General features: G+C 34.7%; 1 protein-coding gene across 1 annotated transcript; it reads right to left on the bottom strand.

Annotated features, from left to right (window-relative positions):
• Nucleotides 1–232: 232 nt before the first annotated feature.
• On the bottom strand, nucleotides 233–27,699 carry LOC129225262 (elongation of very long chain fatty acids protein 7-like). Its single transcript, XM_054859849.1, has 8 exons — nucleotides 27,552–27,699; nucleotides 24,375–24,444; nucleotides 21,786–21,970; nucleotides 18,151–18,228; nucleotides 10,089–10,148; nucleotides 6,223–6,331; nucleotides 4,925–5,061; nucleotides 233–399 (listed from the first exon to the last, which is right to left on the bottom strand). The coding sequence occupies exons 2-8, from the start codon at nucleotides 24,412–24,414 to the stop codon at nucleotides 250–252; spliced, it is 759 nt and encodes a 252-aa protein (XP_054715824.1). The 5' UTR covers nucleotides 24,415–24,444; nucleotides 27,552–27,699; the 3' UTR covers nucleotides 233–249.

Genomic DNA, 27,699 nt, shown 5'->3' on the forward strand with positions numbered 1-27,699 from the left:
AAAAAAAAAAAAAAAAAAAAAAAATGCAGACTATATTATTTAGTACTACACTTTTTTCACCCCCATTTGATTACTTCAGAAAATAGAATTCAAAAGATCAATTACTTTACCTCACTGACAAATGTTCAAATGAAAATTTGCACATACACTCAAATGCAACATTTAAAAGGAAAATAGAGCTTTTTCGTGAGGGAGGAGGGGGGGGGGGGGGGAGCTACTGAAAAGAGGCAAGTTTTATTGAAAAAAAGTTTATTTCCGAAATGTTTGTATGTAGAAGTTTAGAAATAAAATGGTAAGAGCAAGAACAATTGCCATGATTGAGGCGTCCAAGGTGCTTAGAATTTCGCAGCCAGTCAGATGTGCGTGTCCCATATACGCAATTATAGTCAGAAACTGGACCTGAGGAGAAAGATTCAATCGTTTAAGGTATCCGACTGCATTCGAAGACATTTTTTTGAAAAATAACCTGAACATTTTTTTAAATGTTATTTTTTAACTACATATGTTTCAAAACCACGAAAAAAATGTAAAAACAAGCTTTTAAAATATAATTTTTTAAGAAAATGGACAAATTTGAAGAAAAATAGCGAAAAAAAATCTCTTACGCTAACAGCTATGGACAAAATTTAGTTCTAATCACACACAAACCCTTGTAGTAATACATTTGTATGACATTAATGTGTGTTTTGCTCTAAAAGTTTTATTATTTTTAAAAAAAGTACTGAAATATAGCCGAACAAAGTTCCTATACCGGTATTTTTTCGTAAACAAACGCCTTTGTTTAAAATTAACCGCATGAAAATATTACTTAATAATGAAATTCAGCTTAGCTTTTAGAGGAAAACATCAAGCATATTACAGAGAACTATCTCAGAAAATTTCACATCAATACTCGAATAACTTTTTGAGATATTGTTACAGTAGACAGCTTTCTTCAAAAATATCGTTCTTCAGAAAACGCGTTTAAATGCAACTTCCGTTCTGGAGTTCAGTGTACGAATCTGTAATAATACAGCTATAACTCCAGTTGTAAGTCCCGTAGAGTAAAAACTAAGACAGTTTTGGAAAACTAATGAATGAGACTATAAAATGAAATCATAAAAACAATTACGAATATTTCATCGAAAATGTCGATTTTAACGCAGTCGGATACCTTAAAGATTTTAGTTAATGGCTACACAACAATATACATAAATTTCAAGCTAGTGAATTGATTCTTTCCTATAAGTGTTGTGGAAAAAAGTCTTAATAACCAAAATCAAATTTAGCAAGCGTTACTTTTTTTTTTTGGTTTGGTGTTTCAATGATTATTTTCAGATAGCTTCCCCTCCCTGTCAATCCCATGGCAACAGGCAAGTATCATGCAGGAACATATGATAGCAAATAGGCAGTGCTGGTGCGCCTCATTAATACAAAACCAGACTGAAGGAAGCGACAAAGGTCGCAAGTAATGAAAGGAAAAATTTTCCAAATATTTTTAAATATTTAAGAAATGTTGGATTGAGTTTTCTAACTTTGCGGTCTGAATGCGTAATACACGCGTCGCGACAACAGCAACGCACGTGGTGAACGAAGCTCGCCAGAATGGTTGGTGGTCGCTGCGTAGTCAGTGCATTACTGCTGCAGGTCGTGACCGTGAACAACTGCTTTAAACCTTTCTTAAAAACTAAAATGAAGTGTAAAATCAAGTTTTTATAAATTTATTGAGCAATTACGATTGCTTATTGTTCTCATTTGACTGTTTTTGGCGTCTTTTGATTTTTCCCACCGCCACCCTCCGCACCATCACCGACGACGCGCTATTCACGATGCTGAATGATTCCTATAGCGAAAGCCGTCTCCAGGTTGCATCCATTTCCTACAGACACGCGCATACATACAGACACCCACACATACACACAAAAACATACACACAATTACCCACACATTCATGCCTGCACACAGACACAAACACATATTCCTACACACATATACACATACACCCGCAACACATTCATACACACAACCACCTACACACTTATGCCAGCACACAGACACAAACACACATGCCTACACACACATACACATAACCCCTACACACAAACACATACCCCCACACACAAACACACACGCCTACATACACACACTCGTGATTGCGAAAAACATAATTTGAATTCAAGATGTCAAAATTCAAATTAATTTTTTTTAAATTATTATTTAGGACCTGTTTTGCCTTTTCCATTCCCTGACTCTGCTTGCATGTACCGCATCAGAATTGCGCATCCGAGTATAAATTCCTTAATACTTTACATCCTTGTGATCGTGTGCCTGAACCAAATGTAAATCTTTGAACAGTAGTTCCTAATCCTCTTTTATATTATTCTCAGCCTATAGCAACGCGCTGCAGGACTTCCTAAATGGAGGAGAAATAGTTGACTTAGAGTGTTTTTTAATATTTTTCTTGTGATATTATTTCATAAGAAAATAAATGGAACTTTGAATTAGATGAAGAGAGTCTACTGTGACCATCCGTCTCTATTTTGAGGTCGTGCCTCCAATTTTCCGAGGCATTTAATACATGACGTTAGAATCCTTCAATAGACAATTTTCTGAGGAAAAAGTCTAGTTTCTAAGGTACTGACTACCACCCGCTTTTCCTTAGAGCTTTGACCCTCTCTTTTTTAATTCACCAGTCCTCTGTCTTACACGGTGCTATTACTGTAATTAAATTGATTTTTGACCCACCAGTGCTTCGTGAAAGACAGTTGCAAGACTATGTTTTACGTAATTTTCTATTGAGATTTGTTTGTTTTTACTTCCCTTAATTGTTTCCCTGATTCGCTTTCATAATTTTAATGAGTCATTTATGTATTTCTGCTTTAGATCTGGCTTAGGGCGGTAACTTACTGCAAAATATACAGAGCTACCATAAACGAATATCCCGGTTTTAAAAATGTGTTTCATACACTATTACACTTGCCACTACAAATGATACATAATATAAAAATAAACTGTCCGAGCTTTTTTGAACGTAGTACGTAACTACTTAAAAGCGCACGTTCCACACTAGCGCAGCCAGAAATCCCTTCGGGAAGGGCTTTTTTGTTCACAACAGTCCTTACAGGTGTATTAAATACTGTGTTAGGATTGAAAGCAATGTTAAAACTAATACCTTTGGGTAAGGGGATTATCCCCAAACTAAATGGCGCAGCCAAGTGGGTGGTTTACCCCCCCCCCCTTCGCTGCGCCACTGGCGTTCCGTAACGCTGTATTGGCCGTGGAGGTGATGAGGATGGTTAGTTTACCCTGTACGTCAGATCCCCGAACCTAACCCCATGTGATTTTTTTATGAAGTTTCGTCAAAGACAGTGTTTATACACCACCATTGTTTACAACATTGCAAGAACTGAAAGATCGCATCAAATTGACGGTGAAACATTCCAAAATGTAATATATGTGTGTCGCGTTACGAAAGGAGCACACTTCGAATATTTGTGATTGAAAAAAAAAAAACTTTCACAGTTTATCTTTATTTTTATGTGTCATTTATAGTTCTGAGTGTAATAGTTTGTGAAACATAAATTTTTACAACCCGGATATTTTTTTAACGCAAACCCTGTATTACTCTGAGCTATTACTATTTATTTATTTATTACGATTCCGAGTCACAACTGACTACAACTGCATTTATGTCGAGGACTGCATACTAAGTGCCTTGCCTTCATTATTTTTTTTATACCGATAGATGGCAGCACCATCACCGGATCGAACAGTTAGTGAGAATTTAGAAGGGGTCGTGGTAGCCCGATCGGTAGAGTGTCGGATTCGGGGCCGGAGGTTCCTGAGTTCGAACCTCGATGGTCAAAGACCCACCGTCGTCATTAAAGGGGACTGGGCGACGTTAAATATGCTCGTGGTCTCAATGTCCTCCAAGTGAAACGATACCTCTGGGGGTGCTAGCACCAGGTAGCTATTAGCTCCTGGACTAGTTCTAAATTCTCATTAACTGTTCGATCCGGTGATGGTGCTGCCATCTATCGGTATATAAAATAATGGAGGCAAGGCACTTAGTATGCAGTCCTCGACATAAATACAGTTGTAGTCAGTTGGGACTCTGAATAGGAATAGGAATAGAATTTAGAACTAGTCCAGGAGCTAATAGCTATCTGGTGCTAGCACCCCCAGAGATATCGTTTCACTTGGAGGACATTGAGACCATGAGCATATTTAACGTCGCCCAGTCCTCTTTAATGACGACGGTGGATCTTCGACCATCGAGGTTCGAACTCAGGACCCTCCGGCCCCGAATCCGACACTCTACCGATCGGGCTACCACGGCCCGAGCTATTACTTCATTCCTTTTTCAGTCTTCATTCACTTTGCGCGAGAAGATGTAGAAGCAAAGTGGTGAATGCCAAAATTAAAATTTTGGAGAGAACTAGCACAAATGTTAGGAAATAACTAGTACAAATGGTAGGAAAAACTGATCTATTTTGGACATTAATGGTAACACAAGATAGTTCAAAAAATGCACTCGCTGTCCGTAATTCAATAACTTTTAAACAAGAAGACATACACTTACGAATCTCATGCGTATGTGTAATGTAAGGGTTACGTTTGTCATGGATTGGCAACACTGGAAATTCGCCGCGCATGCACAAATGGAAGAACAGCTGACAACATTGCGCCTAATACAGTGGTATAGCAATAGTTCAAGCTTGGCAGCATCAGAGATGTTTACAAATTGTTGATGGTCATTTCGAATATACTATGACAGAATTCTAACTGAAGGAAAAGTTCTAAGATACCGGTAATTGTTCTTGCATTTCCACTCACATAACTTGTATTCATTGTTTTAAAACTACTTTATCTTGTAATTATTTCTATCTTTAGAAACGATTTCCTTTTGTATCAATGCTCACAATGTCTAAAAATTCATACTTACTATCTGTATTGTAGTGATGTATTTTTTCCACCATAAGTATTTTTTGGCTTTTGGACCCACTGCAGCAAGAGCGTAGTAAAAGTACATCGTCACGTGAACGAAGGAATTTATTGTCAGCACAATGTACATGTAAAAACCTTAAAATATAACACAAAGACATAATGAGTTACGTTCAAACCTTCGTTTTAAAATGAAATGCATCAATTGAGATTGTTAAAATAAATGTAAGGCTGTAGAAATTAATGTTAAGTTACCTGAAAAGATTTCAACGTTGAAGGATTGTCGACTGATGTATGCATTCCTTCCGTCTCAAATTAGTTGATACATTTAAATAATTTTGTTTTAATTAATGATACTGATGATCTTATAATTTTGATCGAATATTTTGTAGAGATATCCGGGTACTTTGTTATCAGTCAACAACATGTACTTCCCCTCCGTTCCTTCTCAAATCTGTACCAAATTAGTTTCAAAAGTCAGAGATCGAACGCTCTTAATCTTAAGTTGCTCCACATTTTGTAAAGACTTTACCACCAGTATATCAGAAAAATCCGTGTTCTTTCAAATAATTTCACGGTGCATAGCTAGAAGCCGGGATATGTGCATGAGGCAAAGTGAGCTACAGTTCATTTCATTTACTTATTCAATAGTTTATTTAATAAGTTGCGCATTAATTTATTAATTTATATTACTTCATTCATTAATTTACCCTTTTATTCATTCATTTATTCACTTGTTTTCTTATTTATTCATTATTTTATTGACTGGTATTTTATTGTACATTAATTAATTCCTTTATATTCCTTCATTCATTAATTTACTATGTTACATTCATTCATTTATTCATCTGTTTTCTTATTTATTCATTGTTTTACTAACTCATATTTTGTTATACATTAATTAATTCGTTTGTTTCATTATTTATTCATTAACTCGTTTATTTATTCATTTATTTGAAGAGGAATATAGTTAATAATTAAATAAAATATATTTCTCATGAAAAACTTTTCATTTTTCCTTTTTCCCCCCATGAAAAAAAAAAGTGAAACGTGTTTCCCCCTTTTTCCGAAGGTAGAAGTTACTGCAGAAAATAAAAAGTTTCAATGCAAGTTTTATTATAAAATACATTGTTCCTTTTTATATACTGTAATTTTCAAAACAAATTTCTAGTATGCTCATTTTGAAAAAGCTAAGCTATCTCAACTACTTAGTTTTGCCCCACTTTCCCCCTATATTTATAACATCATACACAGCTTGGTAAAGACATTTTAAAACTATCTTTTAAAACTAAGACTCACTAGGCTGCCGGTTCTTCATGATTCTCCAAAAGTATAAGCACACTGCACTGTGGTGGAATACATGCAGGAAGGAAATTTGTTTGTGCTTCTTCCTCAACACGAAAAACACCTGTTAATGATTCCATAAAAATAATTTATTACATTAAATTATTATACATCTATCATTAAACATGTAATACTACGTGTTATATTACTTAGTAGTGGTACCCGCACGGCTTTGTCCGTAATAGAAAATTAAAAGGTCTTTTGGTTCGCCTGAATATTTACAAATAATGCATGGTGAATTTTCTCGCCAATTGGCTTGTACCCATGTTACGGTTCCACGTTATGATAATTTCGTAATTTACTCGTCCATCTTATGATATTTTTGTTCTTAAAATTGGATTGGAAAGAGAACCACATCGAATTTTCGAAAAATCGCTTCTAGGTGCACACCCCCACGGTACAAACTAACTTTGTGCCAAATTTCATGAAAATCAGCCGAACGGTCTAGGCGCTATGCGCGTCACAGAGATCCGGACAGACAGAGGGACATTCAGCTTTATTATTAGTACAGACTACAGTCGAACTTGCTTATAACGAGCCTTGGTTTAACGAGAGCTCGGACTTAGCGAAGAAATCAGAAATACTTGACTGGTACTGCGTTAAGTCTACGAGAGCATAACTCGCTTTAAACGAGCAAAGCCCGCTTAAAGCGAGCAATAATTTTGTGATTCATTCAATTTCTGCTTATTTCCAGCTCAGCTTATCCTTTTTTGAGAAATTTTTTTAACATTTCGAATTTAACCGAAAGTTAGTGATAAATCATAAATCCCGAGAACAAGTGATGACAGCACTTTTTTAATTTGCGGATTAAAGAAGCATTTCAAAATTATGTGTATGTGTAGGCTTGCCAGATTTCTGAAATGTTCAACCAGGTCACCGGAATGCCCCCCCCCCACCCCAGCGACATAAGTATTCAAAAGGGTACACATCTCTGGTCGTATTTTTAGATGTTAGCCGATTCTCAATGTTATGACTAAATGGTTGTTTACTTATCATGAGCCTAAATTCGGAGCAATAACAAATGACACAAGTAGATAAATTTTAACATTTTATTTCTTCATATTAACATTTATAAGTTGCTTTAGTAAGAAGAAACACTTTGAATGAGGAGTAAAAATTTGAGCAATATCTACAAGGCAATATTTGAGCAATATTTCGCTAGGACTTTTTTGGTTTTATCCTTGTAAAAATCTCCACGATCTAATCCGATATTGATTTTACAAGCCAATGTTACAAATGATGATGTAACTATCATAAATAATCCTTTACAGAAATGATTTTTAGAACTTTTTGGTCAGTTGTAATCAAATTTATCTTTTTCCGGGACGTGAAGTAAACCGGCCGGGACACCGGGATTTTGTCTGAAAACCGGGACGACTGCCTAGCCTATATACGAGTATGTGTATTCCAAAGAAACAATTCAAGGACATTCAGACAGTTCAAAGAAAGTTCACCAACTTCTGTGCAAAAAAAAAAAAAAAAATTTTAAAGATTTTTGCACGAACTCGTTTTCTTTACGAGCATTAGGTTATAACGAGCAAATATCGTGATCTCTTTGCGCTCGCTATAAGCAAGTGCGACTGTACCCAACTAGCTGTTGCCAACAAATGATGTCACGCTTTAAGAGGGGGGGGGGAAGGTTCGTGAAAGTGTGACAGTTTAAGACACGGGGTTGATAGTGAGTAAAAATAAGTGTGAGATTACTCATTTTTTGGTACAAAAAAAAAAAAAATTTTTTACAAAAATATGTTTTGTTCTACATAGTGTAACATGTGGCGAGAGGGGAGGTGAAGTGTGTCACTTTGCGACAAGGGGCTGCTCATAAATAGGCTTGCCAGTTTTCTGAAATGTTCAACCATCGTTGAGGACACCATAATACTCCCCTCCGCCCCAGCGTAGCGAGTATTCAAAAGGTACGCACCCCTAGTTGGTTTTTAGAGTGTTCTAGAGGGTATTTCATTCTCAGTGTTATGAATAAATAGTAACTAATGAGCCTAAAACAGGGGTAATAAATAATATATGACGCAAGCAGAAGCACTTAAACATTTTGTATCCTAGATGTTGATATTTTTAAGTTACTTTAGTAGGAAGAAAAACTTTGGATGAGAAATAAAAATTTGTAAAATCTTTACATGTGTTTTGCATTGGCGAGCTTTTTTAACACCGGTAAATAATTAGAGGCACTAGGATTCTACATACAATGCAGTAATAAACATAAAATCGTAATTTTTGGACTTACGTTCAAATATGTTGAGAACAAGCTGATGTGTGCATCACATGACTTCCTTTTACTCCGATTTAATGTCGTTTTCTCATTATTGGCAGTTTTAATATGATTCAATAGTTTACTCTCTAAATATCACCAACAGTGGCCAAATTGAAACCAAAAAAAAAAAAAAAATCGCCAAGTTGGCGACAAAACTTGGCGACCAAAAGACTGGCGATTTATCGCCAAGTGTTTGCCAAATTATAACACCACTTGAGTTTACATCGAAATTAACAATGATTTCCCCCCAAAAAGGGGCAAAAGACTCCCTTTGGAGCATAGGAATGCAACCAAAAAAGAAGGTGCACAACTAGACCCCCACTAGGAATCTAAGTACCAAATTTCAACTTTATAGGACATTCCGTTCTTGAGTTATGCGGCATACATACACACATACGTACATACATACGTACATACAGACGTCACGAGAAAACTCGTTGTAATTAACTCGGGGATTGTCAAAATGGATATTTCGGGTGTCTGTACGTTCCCAGAAACATATCCACGTGTGATCGGGTTGAAAAAAAAAAAAAAAAAACTCAATCTTCATTTGGAACTGAGCAAAATGGAAATTAAGGCCGATATTTTGGTGAAAATTTTTCGCGAATACAATACTTCCTTTTTTGTAAAAGGAAGTAAAAAATGCGATATCATTGATAGATGGCCCTTATAATACATACACTATAATTAGAAGCACAACATTTAACAGCATTAGTTAAAAAAATTTATTTTAACGTATAATACTAATAATATCAATGTTTTATTTATACATACATGCTTCTAAGAACTCAATATTATAAAGAGGAAACCTAATAATTTTGTCTCACACATGCTTTTTGAAACATGATGAGCATATTCTTAAAATGAATTTAGTGGGTTGTTTATTTTTGAAATCTACAATTTTTTCCTACCAATTTTCAGTACCATTTTGGTTCTCGTAAAAAACAACAACAACTAATTAGGAAATAGTTTGAATGGTTGGAATAGTTTAATTTCGGAAAAGTTTAAATGGAACTGACAGATTTAAAGTTTTAACTCCTATGCACAACGGAAGTGGATTTCGATTTTTTGTTTTAAGCTCTTTTCTGGAAAAATGAGATGAAATCCCGATTTATAAAATCTTACTTTAGGGGGGGGGGGGCATTACTTAGTTTTATTTAAGGAAGTTATGAGGGAAGAAATATTAAAAAAAGATATACTTTACATTATTATTTATTTCCACAGTATTGGAAATATGAATTTTTTTTTCTAAAAATAAGCTTACTTTGATTTTGAACTAGGTTTGAATTATTTAGTGCGTAACTTCACATGTTTTTTCATTATATGTTGTTGTACCCAATACTTGTCAAAAGTTTTCAAAACATTTAATTTTTACAATTTTGAATCTCTTTTCTTATTTTTCTTTGTTTTTTTTTAATTAAAACACTTAGCGGTTTATAATGTTGTTGTTCATATGCACTCAAGAATTACTTCACAATCAATTTGATGCATCCGCCTTCCCTTTTAAAACAAAAATCACATTTCAATTCAGAAAACATTCGAAATGAAAACTTACCGTATCCATTAGCTCAGCGTACTTCAGCAAATACAGAGGCCAACAGTAATTGATGCTCTCCTAAAATTCGCAAAACATCATGAAACGTGTTGAGTACGAGAAATACGAGAGAGAAAGAGGGAGGGAGAGAAAGGGGAGAGAGGAGGGGAGAGGGGGAGGCGGAGAGAGGGAGATAGAGAGGGGGAGGGACGGGGAGGGGAGGGAGAGCAAAGGAATATAATGGGAAAGAAACCCTCGGATTTTTACTTTTTTCTCTCTTTCTTGAGAACATCTTAATAATTGTGGGGGGGGGGGGGGGAGATTCCACAAATTCAATGGAATCTCAAGACTACAGTAGGCGCCGTTTAATGTGATCACTTTGGGAGAAATATAATTTGATAACAATAACCGACTGATAACAATAACCGAAAAGAATCCAGGAGACACAAAATAATGATTTTTTTCCAATTAAGGTGCCTTTATTTTGGCAACCTCAAATTAAAATCACAATGACTCAACTAAACGCAGTTTTAAATTATAAATTAACAGAATGGAAATATCTGAATTATAAAAATTATGCAAAACTAAATTATGCAATATTTAATCACATAGTAATAGGTGAAGTAAAATATGACCGTTTTCCTTGACATTCGTAAACCAGTTTCAAAGCACATTCTGCTTTTCTATCTTTTCCAGCATGGTTTTGCTTGTTGTTTAAATTTTAATTTAACTTCGCTTTGTTTTCAGTCTCGACACAATTCTTTAATAGTTTACAAAGTAATGGCAACAATGGAGGTCCTACATCAATACCTGCAATATGGCCAGCGACTGATTTTTTTTAGGTCCAAAAGAAAGTTTTCTTAGGGGGAGTCTGTGGTCATTGGAGGAGAACTTTTTGTAACTTCATTCCTAGAAAAATTTTGAACTGTTATTGAAAACCACAAAATGCTACACAGAAAGTTAGTCTCGTCATGATTTGCCTATGTATTTCTGTTAATTGAGGAACAAAAACGGGGAAAAAAAAATTGAAAGTTTATGAAAAAGTGATAACAATAAACGAAGACGCTGATTACAATATCCGACTTTTTTAACGTGTATTAACATACAAGTGTGCCGGGACTTCATGATTCTGACAACATTAAGCGAATAATAACATTAACCGTGATCACATTAAGCGGTGCCTACTGTATTAGGTAAAGACACCAGTAGTGGCCAGTGCTTCAGTAGTAGCCACTTCAAGGTGTGCTTCAAAATGTAGCCACTTCAAGGTTTACGTCTAAAAAAATAGGATTCCTCCAGGTTTCCCAATGAGTTCAAACGTGCAGGAGGTAACTCCTTGCACGTTTGAGGCACTTGAATCCATTCGGAGACCTGGAATCCTATTTTTCAAATATAAACCTTGAAGTAGCCACTACTGAAGCACTATAGCTGCTACTGGTGTTTTTACCTTACATCGATTTTGGTTTTTGTAGACTACAAAGACGATGTTCTAAGCATAGATATTTCCTAACGTGTCTGACAAATTGAAGCCCATACGTTTATTTTAGAGAAGAACTACGTGATATCCTCATGAAGTGCTAAATAAATAAAAAACTTGCATTGCTATGCAGATTAGGGGTGCGAATCGATGTCGATGTTTTGGAAACATCGATGTTTTTGTTAAGACATCGATGTTTTTAACATCGATGTTTAACTTTCGATGTTTTTGAAACATCGATGTTTAACTTTCGATGTTTTTGAAACATCGATGTTTTGGGTTCAATGTTCTTTAGATGTTGATGTTTTTATATTTTAATTGAAAATTGTAATACATTTTTTTGCAGAGAAGTGACATCGATTGAAAATCACCAATGATTCAAAACATCGATCTTCAAAATAAGAAGAAAAAAGAAAAAAAAAAAAAAAAAAAAAACAATGGTATCTGTAAATTGACCCAAAAGCATTGAACTTTCGGAAACATCTACATCACCTAAATTAGAAAAATGTAGGAGTTGAGCTCTTGTCAGCTACCATGCAAAATAGGCTCAAATAGGGGTGCCAACTGCTCCGCAAAAATTGCGAAACTCCTGAGCTCCCCAAAAAAGTTATTTATCTCCGCATTCCCTGGCCGAGCGTTTTCAAGCATGAAAAAAGTGTTTAAAGCTGTTTTTTTTATTTTTATGCTAGTGCTTAAAATGATTATCAAAGCTCAAAAACAATTTAAGACGAGTGGTTTTCTTTTTTTTTAAATTGAATTTTATGAAAAATACGGAGCTGCTCCGCCAAATTTCAAAATGCTTCTTAAAACATCCACATATGCTTCTCAAATTGTTTCTCCAAGGTTGGCTCAGAATCCTCATTGCTTGGAAAACAGCATAGAAAAATTCAAAGAAAGTAAATTCGCTGCTGCCGGTATTCAGATTATCTGAAATTTCCTAAAACTATTTAAGCTTCAACGGAGTATAAAATGAATGCATTCAAAATAAACATGGCATTTTTTTCAATGTTTCATAAGCATAAACGGCGACAGAAAAGCTTCCTCTGGTCTGATTTGTTTATTTTTCTGTTGACTTGCGAAATGTGGTTTTGTACATATATTCTCTAACCAAAATTATGTAGTATATAATTTACTATTGGCTTTACTTAGGAATTTCTGGAAAAAAAAAAGCTATAATTAAATGAATTGACGCAATGCCAAAAAAGAATTTATTGATCTATTAAGAAACATTTGTTAGGGATTATCATATATTTAAATCTGTAGTGTTGTTCACTCAAAAATGTATTTATATATTGATAAAAAGATCGATGTTTCGAAACAGTCGATGTATCAATACCATCGATGTTTTAATTTCGAACATCGATGTTTTGCCATCGATGTCGCACCTCTAATGCAGATTAAACGAAGTGGATGAATCAGTTAAACCAAATAAAAATTAGTCAATGAAAATTTTTTAACAATGTCTATTGTTGCAAAATTAGTTAGGGAGTAAATGACGAAAGAAATATTATATTCTCATCAAACTCCAAGTAGACAAATTTCTAAAAAACAAAAGGTAATTAACTGCAACTTTTCAATCTGATAAAATGTATAAATAGCGAAAATTAGCGAATAAACTTTTTATTGTTTAACTCCCAAACGCTGACGCATACAGGCACAGTCAGTAGAGGATTGGGGACGGGGGGAGGGGGGGCGTGCCCCCCAAAAGGATGAATTAATTTTTCCTTTTTCAGTTATTATTTTTAATTGACTTCTCCATAACATAATTTTTTTTTACAGTTATTTAAAAAGAGCACAAAACACACTTAGTATATTTTCGAATAAAAGCATTTTTGTTTGCTAAAGAGTTGAAGGCCAGAGTTGAAAAATACATTTAACTCACTTGTTTCGAATGCAAGTGAACGTAATATAACCAAAGATATTTTCTTTGGTAGGGGAGACCGAGTCTAGTTGATACAGGGTCAAGTTGATACAATCCCAATAATTTTTAAATTAGAATGTGTATGAGAGCGGGAAGCAGAGTATAGGAGGGGCAGGCCGTTAGCCAGTAACCTGTCAAGTACCTGAGGAGGAGGTTGCTTGTCCTTTTGTGCCTTTTGGAAAAAACTGTTTTTGACTGAGAAAAGTAAAATTTTGCTTGATACTTTGACCTGTTTTATATATTTATTTGTTAGGTAGTAGATCAACCAAATACAGTACTTCGGATTCGTCACTTCCAGGTAAGGATATTGACTTAAACTCGTTATTTCCGCTGCTTCCTGTTTCTCATAAATTTAAGTTTAAAGTAATGGCGTCGTTTGGGTCAAATTGATACGCTTCTTTTGGGTCAAGTTGATACGTGTATCAACTCAACCCACAAGTAGTTTTTAATGTGGTTTTTTATTTTCAGAAATGCCAAGAAACTACAAGAAGAAAATCGAGAGAGGTGAAATACCTATTGATGTGTTTGAAAGGGCATATGATGAAATAAATAATGGAAGGATGTCTATCAGGGAAGCAGCAAAAACATTTTCTATAGACAAAATGACGCTTTACAGATATAAAAATTAAAAGGAAAAACAGCTTGAAACACCTGACGCTGTTGAAAAAGAAGTAAAAATGGGATATGCTAAGCACCGTCAAATATTAAATGATGATTTAGAAAACGAGCTTAGTAAATACATTTTGACAAGTGCTAAAATTTATTATGGATTAACTCCTAAAAATGTTCGAGAACTGGCTTATGAGTTGGGACTTGCAAATCAATTGGAAATAAAATGCCTGATACCTGGAATAAACGCCAAAATGGCAACATCAGAGTGGTTTTACAAGTTTTTAAAAAGGCACCCCACTCTTTCTTTAAGAGAGCCAGAAGCGACAAGCTTAAGTTGAGCAACTAGTTTTAATAAGCATAATGTTGGGAGCTTTTTTGAAAACTTGAAAAAGGTGTGTGAAAAATACAAATTTCAAAGCAAAGATGCGTGGAATGTGGACGAAACTGGGGTGCAGACAGTTCAGCGACCAGGCAAAGTTATTGCTGAGAAAGGAGTCCGTCAAGTTGCAAAAGCTACTTCTGCCGAGCGAGGACAAACCGTAACAATTGCAACTGCTGTTAATGCTATTGGCAATGCTCTCTCGCCACTTTTATTTTCCCTAGAGTATTCTTTAAAGACTATTTCATAAAGGAAGGACCACAAGGGTGTATTGGCACTGCACACCCTTCCGGTTGGATGACTGGGTCATCGTTTCTCACTTTTATTAGACACTTTCATAGTCACGTAAAGTCAACACTTCATCAACCTTGCCTTTTATTTCTAGACAATCATGATTCCCACTTGTCTATACAAGTGTTAAACTTCTGTAAAGACAATGGAATAATTTTGCTATCTTTTCCTCCTCATACTTCACATCGCCTCCAGCCCCTAGATGTATCTGTTTATGAACCATTTAAAAGATACTACTTTGCAGCTGTTGACAACTGGCTAGTTAGCAACCCTGGTAAAACCGTAACAATTTATGACATTCCTAACCTGGTCAATTGCGCCTTTCTAAATGCTATGACACCGAACAACATAGTAGCAGGATTTAAAGCTTCCGGGATAGTCCCATACAAACGCCCAGATGTTTTTACTGACGACGACTTCTTGTCAAGCTTTGTAAGTGATCGTCAGCTTTCTACGAACGCAGAAGATCAACAACCTTCTTTGTCAGGAGGAGACCATCAACAGCCCTCTACGTCAGCCGAAGATCAACAGCTCTCTACATCAGCCGAAGATCAACAGCCCCTCTACATCAATGGGAATGATGTCTTCAATTGTCACGCCGGAACAAATCCGTCCTTTGCCAAAAGCAGGAGCACGTAAAAATAGCGGAAAAGGCAGGCAACCCTTAAGATCTTGTATACTTACTGATACGTCTATAAAAGACAAAATAGAACAAGAAACTGAGGAAAGGGAAAGAAAAAAAGTCTATTAAGGAAGAAAAAAACAAATTAAAAATCAGGAAATAATTTGACAGCGAAAAAATTAACCTTGACAAGTTAAAAAAACAGGATAAGGACATGAAAAGAGCTAAAGACAAGAAAAAATCAAAACCCAAGAAAAAGAAGTATGAATCAGACTCTGATGAAGATGGAGACTCCTTTTGTTTAGTGTGTTTTAAATCTTATCCGTCTTCCAAACCGGGTCAAGATTGGATTCAATGCATTTCCTGCAAGAAGTGGGCTCACATAGCCTGCGCAAAAGACTGTACATTTTACACTTGTAAAAATTGCGAATCAGACGTTTGCCTATCGTCAGAAACGGAATGACTGCTAAGAAATTATGACTTTATTAGAAGAATATTAAAAGCTTAATTCAACCCATTCAAGTACTTTTTACTGTTTTATAATTTTGTAATAATAAAATTCTTTTTAAATGTATGACTTGCTAATTATTCCAATGATTCTCCATTTTACTGAAATGCGTACCAACTTGACCCATTAGTGTATCAACTTGACTCGGGGTGGGTTAAATTGATACATCTTGCAAAGTTTAGAAAATATTTCTTTTTATGCTAAAATCTTTTTCATAGAAGGTCTTTTTATATGAAATGTGATAGCTAAATAGTTATATTGCATCATAGTGCTGTATTTGTTTCAGTACGACAAAAAACAAAAATTACAAAAATCACAAAGTAAAAAGTGTATCAACTAGACCCGGTCTCCCCTATAACTCGCTGGTTTCGAATTCAAGGGAACGTAATATCGCGATTCGTCCATTAATTTTTTGATGGAATCAACAATCAACAGTTTTAAAAAAATGTGTCGACGCACCTAAAAGAATCATTTTGGTCCACGAAGCTATTTTCGAAATGATAGATTTCTTTTTCAGCTTATAAAAATGCAAACTGAAAGAAATCACATAATAGTTTCTTTGCAAAACCATGATATTAATGGAAACGGCATGTAGCATCAAAATGTCACCTCAACTGTATCATGACATTAAAAAACAAATTAGTAACTGCTTTCAAATTCGCAAAGAAATAGTTTCTGAATTCTTCAATGAAACTTAGGTGCGATGAAGCTACGATTTTCTTACTTGCATACTATTTTATAATTAAAATATAAATTGATACTCAAATGAGGTATGGGTTTATTTAATAACCTGTCCTCGTGTTGTATCGTCTCAGTGATATTACATAGGGTTTAGTATTTGATTCGCTTGAAGTGTTAAAAGTTATTTTACATCCACTTTCAAAGCATATTAGTGCATAATATTTATGTAAGTGTTCCTTAAAAAAAAGTTAAATCTTTGATATTAATTGTTGAATGAGGGGGGGGGGGGCATTCAATTTCCGGGCCCTTTCCAAAAGTTATTTCTGTATCCGCTCCTAGGCACAGTAACTGGTCTTTTATAAAAGTAGTGACAAAACAAAAGATCTATCTCTAGAATAAAATTAAAAAAACTATAGCATGCTAACAAGTGCATAAATCATGAATCTCTATTCTCAGGGGTGTCATTCCCCCCCTAATTGTATGGGCACACTTCCCCCCTAACCGCGAAGATCCCCTCAAAAGTAAGAGCTCCCCAATGGGGAAAATACCTCTCAAAACACCCCCCCCCTTACAAGTTTCAATAGCGCAGTCTGCGCCATGACCCCCCTCCGTAGTTGGGCACCTCTATCTAAATTTTATTGGACAGTCCGAAAATATTGGTGAAACAAAAAGCATACATACAAAGGATTTTTTTTTTAAATTTTTTTTAACGCATCAGAAACTGCTCAGTCGAAAAGTTTTAGTGCTGCCATCTGTTTACGAAAATTTAAAAGAAAATGTTGTTCAAATGCGGTTCAAGTTTTTATCAACAACGTTTCAAATTTTTAGATTACTTTGAACAAAACCAAGGGCACCCATATGGGGGCAAGGGGGAGGGCTCAAGCCTCCCCTTGAAATTCGAATTCCCTTACTTTTAGTACTTTTTTCTTTGCAAAAATGTAAGAACATTTTTTTTCCAGCAATTAATCAATAAGATATTAAAAATGTCAAATTTTAATAACTCTAATCTGTACTGAACTGTTTCTATGGGGAAAATATCCTGCTAAATCATTGGGAAAATATCCGAGCCCCCCTTAAAATTTTGCATATGGGCGCTCTTGAACAAAACATTGATGCGCTATTTAATAGAGTATAGGTTTTATACAATGTAAAGGTATCTAACTGTTTTAATGTGACGCAGTGGAGAATCCAGGGTTTTGCTTAGGGGGCGGCTGAGATCATTAAAAGTTTGTCTCCTTGACATCAAAGTTTGTAGTTATGAAATGAAGAGGCGTTTTTTCAAAACTAGATTTTCATCATATGCTATCTAGAGGTGTTAATGGCTAAAGAAATTTTCTGAGCTACACTTGAAATTATCTAAAATTTGGAGTTTAAATTTAAAAGTAAGTTAGTGTATAGCAAAAAAAATGTATGCACTATGCATTTAGATACCATTGCTAAGAATTTTGAAGGCGAAAATTTCAATTCTTGTTTCGGGTGATAAAAACTTTTTTTTTCTCTAAGAAAAGTTTACCAGGACGAAACTGCAATTCCTAAACTATACATATCCTCATGCATGACCTAGTTATCTAAGATTTGCGAAGGCTACTCACCTCAATGGCAATTTTGTAGTTTTCTTGCTGTTTAAAGTCGCAACGTATATGCCAGTACTTTAGGCTCCAAATTAATAACTGAAAATACAAAAAAAAAAATTCATACTCTTTTCAGATCAAAAATAAGCATTAACATATTGTGTACAGAAATTGGGCAAAAACTTTAATAATTATTAAACTAATGTTTACAAATTTTGAATTTTTATTATTTTGAATTTGAAAAAATTAACAAATTTTGAAATGTAATGTTTTAAAAATTCTATCTGCCTTTTTTTTCTTCTTATTTTTCACGGAGATAAATTTTTATTTTAAATACAAAGTGGGAAAAAACTTTTGTCTTAATGTTTGAAGCATGTTTCCGATTCTCAATGCGTGAAATACGTTTACAGGGGTGTTATTTCCGGTTGTAATAGTTGTTTATAGTGAGCTGAAAAGGGGAAGTAATGAGTGCAAAGTATAGAAAAGAGATAGGAGCGTGAACGTTATTAACACATGTGAAACTAAATATTAAAATCAAGTAAATTAAACATAGAAAAGGTTTTCTAATATCCCCCTTTTTTTTTTGCATAAAATAAAATGACACTTTTATGTCAAAGGTACGTTACCCGGCGCATCTTTCATTTTTCGAGATTTTAATTTGTTTATTGTAAACAAATTGTTTATTGTAACAAATCGTTATTGTCAACTAAAAACTTTGCAATTGCCAATTTTCAACTATTTCAACGTCTAAATTATAACGTTGCCATATACTTGTCGGTATCACCAGCCACTTTGCAAATTTTCTATTGTCGCCAAGATAGAAAGTAAGCTAGTCGCCAAACCAAGTGACGTACCTTTATCGGAAAAGTACCAGGAAAAAAATGTACTGATCAAAAACATCAACTCTGCAATTAATGTTATTTTACTTTCATTTCACGTTTGATTGCGTAAATTGTACATCTTCATTAGCGCCTTTTTGGTACCCATTATCTTTTAGATAGACGTCTACACCAGAGTATCCCAAACTGTGGTCCGCGGACCCCCGGGGTTCCGCGAGTCCATGCCAGGGGGTCCGCCGTGCTATCCAGCTAAAACGCTAAATATAACTGAGGTTTTCTCTAACCATAGTTAATAATTTAAGTCCTAATACGCCATAAAAATGCAACTCATATGAAAAATTAACACACTAAAACTGCTAAGAGTATTTTGTTCACTAACTTCAAAAGTTCATTTTTATTAGTAAACTTGTTGTAGAAATTTGGTGAAAACATTTTTATTCCTATTCGAATTTCAAATAGATTTTTACTTGTATAACTCAAAATAATAATTTAAGAAATGAAAACCAGACAAGAGCTCTGAAAAATATGCAGAACATTTAAAGGAAAAAAAAAATTGATTGTGTCAATTTTTTTTTCTTTTGGGCGCGCGCGCCAGGCCGGGGGGGGGGGGGGGCGGTGGTTCCGCGATGTTCATAACCTCCGCGGATGGAATCCGCGGAGGTTTGAAGCTTGGGAACCTCTGGTGTACACAATTTAGATTATTTATCGACGTTGCATCTCTAAAATATACAATGTGCAGAAAGTCCTGTTTGCAGTTTTTACATTAATCACTATGAAATTAACATTTGAATCAAAGTTTCAAATTCAGAAAACTCACTCTTTCTCCCATTTAGGCTTTGGAAAAATTAACAAAAAACTGGAATTTTCGGAAAATCAGTAAAAAGTCTGTCCGTAAACGGCGTGACACCTATTCTCATCATTTTTGACCCGTTTCCCCATTTTTTCACAAAGTGTCACACTTCCTCATACCTCCTACCCACATTTAGTCACATGTCACGCTAATTTTCATAAACATACTCTCATGAAAAAAAATGTATCATGTTTCACTTTTCGTTACCCCCTTCCTCCCCTTCTCTCAAACTGTCACAATTTTCCGAGCCCCCCTCCCCCTCAAAGCGTAACATCATTTGTGGACAGCCCAAAACATTCATTTCGAAATTGAGTTTCAAATGTATTTAACTGATTTTATAAATTCTTTTTTTTTAATGATTAACAGAGATTCATTTAAACATTAAAAATAATGCAGTGAAACCTGTGTATAACAATACTGTTTATAACAATAAACCTGTCTATGACGATTTTTTCCTTGGCCCCAGCAAAATTTTAACATGAATAATCAAACTGTCTGTAACGATAACCTGTCTATAACAATATTTTTTTAGGTACCAACAGTATCGTTGTAGACAGGTTTTACTGTAGATGCCGATGCTAGCTGTTTGAGCCAATAGTGCTGTAAATAAGCAGTTCCTTCTAGAAAAATAAATTAGAATTTTTTTGAAAACGTAGCTGACTACATTGGAAAAAAAAAAACCTCTTAAAAAATTGTATTCTTACTAATTTTATGACCTTACCCATGGAAGGAAAAGAAAAAAAAAACCTTCAAAGACATTGCAATTTAAACTGTATTTATGAATGCTTCGCACCACATAAGATTCCTGGTGGAACGTTAGGAAAAGTTAATTTTTTTTAAATTTCGATTTTTGAGAAAAGGACGATTACTCAAAGATTTCATTTAAAAAAAATATGAAAATAGGGTAAAATGAACCTCTTTTGATACTTGAAAATAAATAAACATTAAAGTGCTCGTTTTAATATTTAATTAGTTGGAAATGTAACACATTAAGACCTATTTCAATTAATTTACTCAACTGGTCGGCGTAGGTAGCACGATAGCGTTAATTGCAAAAAAAAGATTTTTAACAATAGAGCCAGATGGTTACTAGTGCTAGATTTTTTGCTATAAGAAATCATATTTATACAAGTAGGGTAAGGGAGCAAGTTCTGGATATGTCTAAGGATAAATGTCATTAATCCAAGAGAAAAGGAGCTGCATTTTATTAACATAACAATTGCATTATCCTTCGACACTGTTTTATTTTCAGATTTCCATTTTGATGGCACTGTTTTATTATCAGATTTCCATTTTGATGGCACTGTAATATTATCAGATTATCCCATTTTGATGGCACTATAATATTATCAGATTATCCCATTTCGATGGCACTGAAATATTATCAGATTATTCCATTTTGATGGCACTGTAATATTACCAGATTATTCCATTTTGATGGCACTGTAATGTTATCAGATTTTTTCGTTTTGATGGCACTGAAATATTACCAGATTATTAAATTTTGATGGCACTGTAATATTATCATATTATTCTACGAATGAATAAGTGCTGAACATTCAAGCATCGACAATATATAGTATATGATCTACATTTAGCAGGTTAGGCAACTCCTTTGAAGGTATGAAACTATCCGAGCTACATGTCGTCTCATCATGTAACTAAATGCAGATAGCAGATCCTCAACCATAGTGGCCGGTTCACTAATAGTTCCCTTGCCCAATCGAACCAACCGATATTCAGTTAAGAAAACGGAAAAGAGCCAGTAAAAAAACATGAATAATGAAACCGGAAGCTGGAGCTGACATGCTTTTTAGCGACTCCGACTCATTTAACACAAAATTAGCCCGACTCAGACTCTACAGCCGGGTCACAAGAACAAAAAGTTATTCATTTTAGATAATTTAGGATTATATTCTAGGAAGAGTTGTAGTCAAAAGTTCTTTGTAGTTCAGAGTTATACTTACTGTTGTAGCTGCATATGCGTTTCCAACAACTAGTAGTGAATTGAATATGATCATTGCTTTCTGCAAATTGTAAGGATTTTTGTATTTCATGATAGCAGGTCCGAAGAACTTCGTGTAAAAGACATAAACTGCAACGATGACGCCCGGAACATAGCTGTTGTGAGTCAAAATGTTCTTGGTACTGTCTGTGAAGGTTATGAAAAAAAAAAAAAAACATTAATATGCGAAAATACAATGCGTCCCCGTTTAACCTGCTAGACCTCTATTTTCGTTACCGTTAGGCCTAGATACATGCTTCCAAATGCAACATTGGTCAAAATAAGGAGCAGAGCTAAGATATTGAAAGTTGAAGGTGAAAAAAGAAAGTAAAAAAATACGACATCTAACTTTTTATACATAGGTCCCCTAACTTACTAACTTATTTCTATTACAAGTTATGTCTGAATTCATGCACATTTTTTCACATTCATCAAAATCTACCATATCGAAGCCATTACCACTTTAATTTGTCAATGAAAAGTAATAACATAATGACGTATGTCTTTTCAGTGTACGTCATTTAACAGTGTAAGTAATAAAATGCATTAGATTTTTTTTCTTTTTTGTAGTTTAAACTCTTTGCTTTCTCTTCTAAACAGCTTAGTTTCTTTATTTTAAATCAGCAATTTGTTGTTTTTTCGCTTCAAACTTTCAATATCCTAACTCTGCATCGTATTTTGACCATTTTTCCAATTAGAGGTATGCATCTAGGGTCAACAGTTGCGAAAATAGCGGTCTTGCAGGTTAAACGGGGACACCCTCTATCTACCGCGAAGGAATAAAGTCTAGTAAATGTCGATATTAGCCGGTGGATATAAACTATATGCCAAAAACATCGGTGGATGTCGAATGCTTCCAATTTCGGTCATTTATGGTATTACGTAAGCATAGGAACTCTATCAGAATCCAACAAATTCCGTAAGCCAGGTCACCCTGGCAACTAGAAAAAATACCTAGGAGACTAGTTCTTTATAGAGAAAACCAATCCCACAAAAAACATTCTGTAAAAAACTAGCCAAGTCTCGATGGAGCTGCTTGTTTATCTCTAAAAAGTAATGAAAACTAGACAAAGTCATGACAAGTCGAAGGTTCCTTACTGCGATTTCTTTATTATTATAGTTAATGTTGTGTGACTTTGCCGTTAAACATTCTTTATACGTTAGTGGGTACAAGTCAATTTTGTTTACCACGTTTTCCAAGTGGGAATTTTCCATCGTCAATGGGTAGCGGTTCTGGCGACAGATTGGTGCAATGGTGTCATCTAGCATCTGGTTTTGTACCCTTGTGTACCCTTTAACGGCCAAGTCAACCAACATTAACTATAATAATAAATAAATCGCAGTTAGGAACTTTAGACTTGTCATGACTTTGTCTAGATTTCACTACTTTTTAGAGATAAACAAGCAGCTCCATCGAGATTTGGCTAGTTTTTTACAGAATGTTTTTGGTGGAATTTCACTTCTTTTTGTAGAAGTATTTAATTTGAGTAATGTTCGAGTAGACTAAAGTTAGGCTAGATTAAATTAGAAGATGTGTCCCACTACGCTGGACTTTTGCAATGACAGTCGATTTTTTAATGTACCAATAGTAGAAGGGGGCATTACCATGTCTCTAATACAGCTGAGACCAGCTGAGGGTTCTTCATTAGATACTTCAGACTTTCGATTTTTGACATCAAATGAAGCGGCCCACCAAGCTGAATATTTTTTGTAACGGCGGCATGTCGATCTCTAATAGTTTGATTGGGCTCTTGTGTTTTCTAATCAGGGTCCCTCCAGATCTTCGATTAGCCTAGTTTTTATAGTTTTTCCCTTTATGTGGCCATTAAACCCTAACTCTGTACTAAATTTCACCTCTCTGAGTTTATGGGAAGTACTAGTTCTATTTTGATGATCATGAGTGAGTGAGTGTCATAAATGCGGATCTTTGCTTTCGCTTAACTTCGGAACTAAATGACCTAGAGACTTGAAATTTTGGATTTTAAGTATGTGATTATAGCTTACTAGATGACGAAAATTTCTGCGTTCTGGTCTCATCCAGAGGTTCTCAAATAGGGGCCTGAAAATGCGGCGAAATGGTTCCAGTAAAGGCTGGAACGGCAGTGTTTGCTTCGCGCTCGACTTGGCGGGGGCACTGCCGTGCCCCCTAATCCTTTAGAAAACTAATTTTTAATCTAACGTGTTTTCACTCCTTCTTTTGTCGTCTAAATTCAAAGTAAAGTAATATTATACAAGCAAAGTCATATTTACACCAGTAAGAATTTAGATCTTTCAGTCACTAATATATTTTCATCTTCTGAACAACATATTATTAACGTATGACGTATGTGCAAGAAAAAAAAAGTTGGTGTTTTGTAATGTACCTTTAGCCACCAATTAAGGTAATAAGAGAGTCTTACATTACATTAAACATTAACTGAAAAAATAATTTTTTAAAACCTTTGTGAATCAATTTTTTAAAGTGTACAGTAGTTTCGAAAACATAAATTTTTTAAATCCGAAAACATGTTTTAAAATTATTCTTTTGCGCTCTTAAAATATGAATACTTACTGGGATCGATGAGAAACTCGTGTAGCAGATGCAAAGTCATTCTTCGTCTAATTCCAGCTTCTGCTTAAAACTGAGAAAATTTTGAGGATAAACGTTTGTAAATTGTGTATTTAAAAAAATGTAAAATGATAATGCATTGAAAAAGCAGAATTTTTTATTGTTTTGTGCAGGTAACGTATTGACTCAAGAGCAAAAATTGAACAAAACGACATAGAATGTAAGAAAATTCTTAAATGAATATTTGCTGGGTTAAAAATGAGTTAAATCTCATTGAAGCGTAGAGTGCCAACCAACTGGTAAATAAAGTACGTTTATCTCACCAGCGGGTGCTCGCAGCATGGTGTGGTTCGACTCGTGAATTGAAGACAAAGCTAGGGTATTTCGCAGTAAGGGGCATTTCATTAATCACGTAAGGATTTTGGCAATTTTTGACCCCCCCTCCCCCCCATGTCAGGGTACGTAAGATTTTTCAAACCCCTCCCCGCTATTCTTGCGTAAGATTCCATTTCGTTTTTCAAAATAATAAAATGACGAATCTTACATCGCTGGTGAATCGTTATTAAATTCACTATTATTAAATTAAAACTTTTTGTGTAAATAAATATTTACTAAAAAGTTGGAATTTAAACTAAATATTTTTTTGACATTAGTTTGTATATGATGCTATAATATTAAAAAATAAAGCATATCACACACAGTGCGACTCTTTTATTATATTTTACATTATCCATTCTTTGTAAATCAAATAAGAAACAGCTCATCCTAATACGTTTTTTACCTTCCAGACGAAATTGAAATATGATCCCTGCCAAACCACTTGACGGCGTAATTTCTAATGTAAAATATCGACTTGGAAAATATTACGTAAGAATGGGTTTGACCCCCTCTCTCCCAAGTAAGAATATGTAGAGAATTTTCCAACCCCCTCCCCCTCGGGACCCTTACGTAATTAATGAATGACCCCTAAGTAACCACCCTACCAGACTACTAGTAATACTACCAGTTTTCTGGCCCTCTCAGCTTCAATGAGATGACATCTGCCTCCAGCTCGGATATTCACTAATCCAGACTCATGCGTTCTAACAAAAACGAAACTGCAGTCTCTGGATGTGATAACCGGGCTGCCTGGTATATTGCATGTAGTTCTGCCTTAGCCCTGGCTTAGGGGCGGTTACTTAATGCTAAATATCTTTGTTCAAAACCTTTGTTTTTCAGTATAACCGTATTAAATAATATATATACGGTTGTTCTTACATTACTCTTTGAGTTCTTACTTTTTTTTTCTTTTGTGAAAGTATAAAATGTTTTAGGAGTATGCATAGAGTTCAACTGGATGGTTTTGGTCACAATCCGGTAGTGATCTGGTTATGCTCATTCTTACCAGAAAACTATACAATAATGTAATGATGAAAAAAAAATGGAAATAGGTAGCAATCGAAAGAGCACAGTAAATCATGTTTTTGGACACATTAATAATTTACCCTTGTTTCCCCTGCTATCGAAATATAAAATCTTAAAACCTGCCAAAATTTTAAGAAAAGTCGTCGAATTCAGCAAATTCTCGTGAGTTATGGAGGTCATCTTTCACACGCGTTGCAGATGGATATTTTGCTACATGCGGACGGTAAAATCGCGTAGTACCTGCTATTTCTCGTCAAGTCATTAAATTTGGCGCGTTTATTTAAATTTTGGCAGCTATAAAACTTTATACCTCAGTGACAGGGAGACGAAGGCAAATAGGCTTTGCTTCTAAAAATTTCTCAATACGCTCATTCGATTGCTACTTTTTTTTCTCATTATTAGGCTGTTCGTGTGGTTCGCTGGTTAAATCTAAAGAAAAATTTATCAAAAACAGTAGTACAATGTAATACAATGACACCAAAGTCCTTAATTTTAAAATATGTTGATAGTGAAAGTTTTTGGTTAATCGCCGGCATCAAAATGACAGTGAAGTGATTTTGTCGTGAAGTGATGACTGTTTGTATGAGTTTTTTTCTTTCTAAGGATTTAATTTATTTTATTTGAAAAATAGGAACGTGGGGAAAAAATCAGCGTGCTTTATCTTTATTTCGAAAGGCAGAGCTGCAGACACGTGTATTCTTGATGAAAGTTATTTATTTAGGCGAACTTTTATTTATTTTTTTATTTTGAATGCCTGTTTATTTACTTTCATATTTTGGCTACGGGAAGAAAGAAATCCTTTTGGGCATATTCAATACCCAAAAGAAATGGGATGCATCTTTCTCGTACAAGTGGCAAGATAACGAATAATTATTTCTTCCGAAAATGACTCGATGTGTCATGAAATGTTGAAATAATTTTTATATTAATCATATGGAGGCAGTGAGAAGCAAAGGGATGTATGTGGCAAAATTAAAAATTTGGAGAATACCAGTACAAATGGTAGGTGAACCTCTCCTCTGTCTTGGGGAAAGAGATGGTACTAGTAGCATGGTAGTTGCAGCTATACAGCATGATTTAGAAAATAATTTCAATGAAAGTCTAACTAGGATGTTATCTTTAAACGCGTTTTACTCAAAACTTGAAAATGTCCACTTACATCCCTTTGCTGCTCACTGTCTCAATTGAAGACTTCGGAGCAAGGCGAAAGCTCCACTATTCATTTGTTTTTGTGTTTTACATTGAAATGTATGAAGAAAAATATCATCTTTCATTCCTTCCAAGAATGAGAAAACTCCAACCAATATTCTGTAACAAATTGTAATAGCATGTTGTGGCAGGCACGAAGTTTCCTTGTGTGTCTATCTTACTAGTTCTTTCCTCTAGCCGTATAATAGCTCATGTAATCACTAATAAATTTCTGGTATTCGCAAAAGGGGGGAAACTTCGATGGATAGAAAGGCTCATCCAAATTTCGCGCCAGGAGAACGAAATGTAAATTATTAAAAAGTAATAAAAAGTACACCAAGACGTATCTAATTAAGAAAAAAAAAACAAAGAAAAATTTTTTATGAAAGGCACAGGACACTCCATGCGAAAAATATCAAAATATTTTTGAATCAGATATAAATAATTTTTTTTTAATTTATGAAAACTGAAAAATCTTTTAAATATTAATGAAAATTCACATTAATCGCCCAGGTATGAAAAGTTTTAAACATGCCAATGCTTAAACATTTAGATGTTGAATCATGATATATTGCTAAATATACATACCGTATCAATGACCGATAAACATACACTTTTTACCTCTTCATCAATGCTTGAACATAAAATACGCGAATTATAGTCATTATTGAAATCATAGCTAAAAAAGGTCTGTTGCGCTGAGTTAACGGGAAGGAAAAGAATCCGAATTTGAAAT

The sequence above is a fragment of the Uloborus diversus genome, chromosome 1 (assembly GCF_026930045.1).
Source record: "Uloborus diversus isolate 005 chromosome 1, Udiv.v.3.1, whole genome shotgun sequence".
Lineage (NCBI taxonomy): Eukaryota > Metazoa > Arthropoda > Arachnida > Araneae > Uloboridae > Uloborus > Uloborus diversus.

What these genes read in the sequence shown, in the direction of transcription:
- LOC129225262 (XM_054859849.1), bottom strand. Translation starts at nt 24,414, where the DNA reads ATGACTTTGCATCTGCTACACGAGTTTCTCATCGATCCCA. An exon ending in CGAGTTTCTCATCGATCCCA is followed by an intron (nt 21,971 to 24,374) that starts GTAAGTATTCAT and finishes TAACCTTCACAG; the next exon opens with ACAGTACCAAGAACATTTTG. An exon ending in ACTACAAAATTGCCATTGAG is followed by an intron (nt 10,149 to 18,150) that starts GTGAGTAGCCTT and finishes TGCGAATTTTAG; the next exon opens with GAGAGCATCAATTACTGTTG.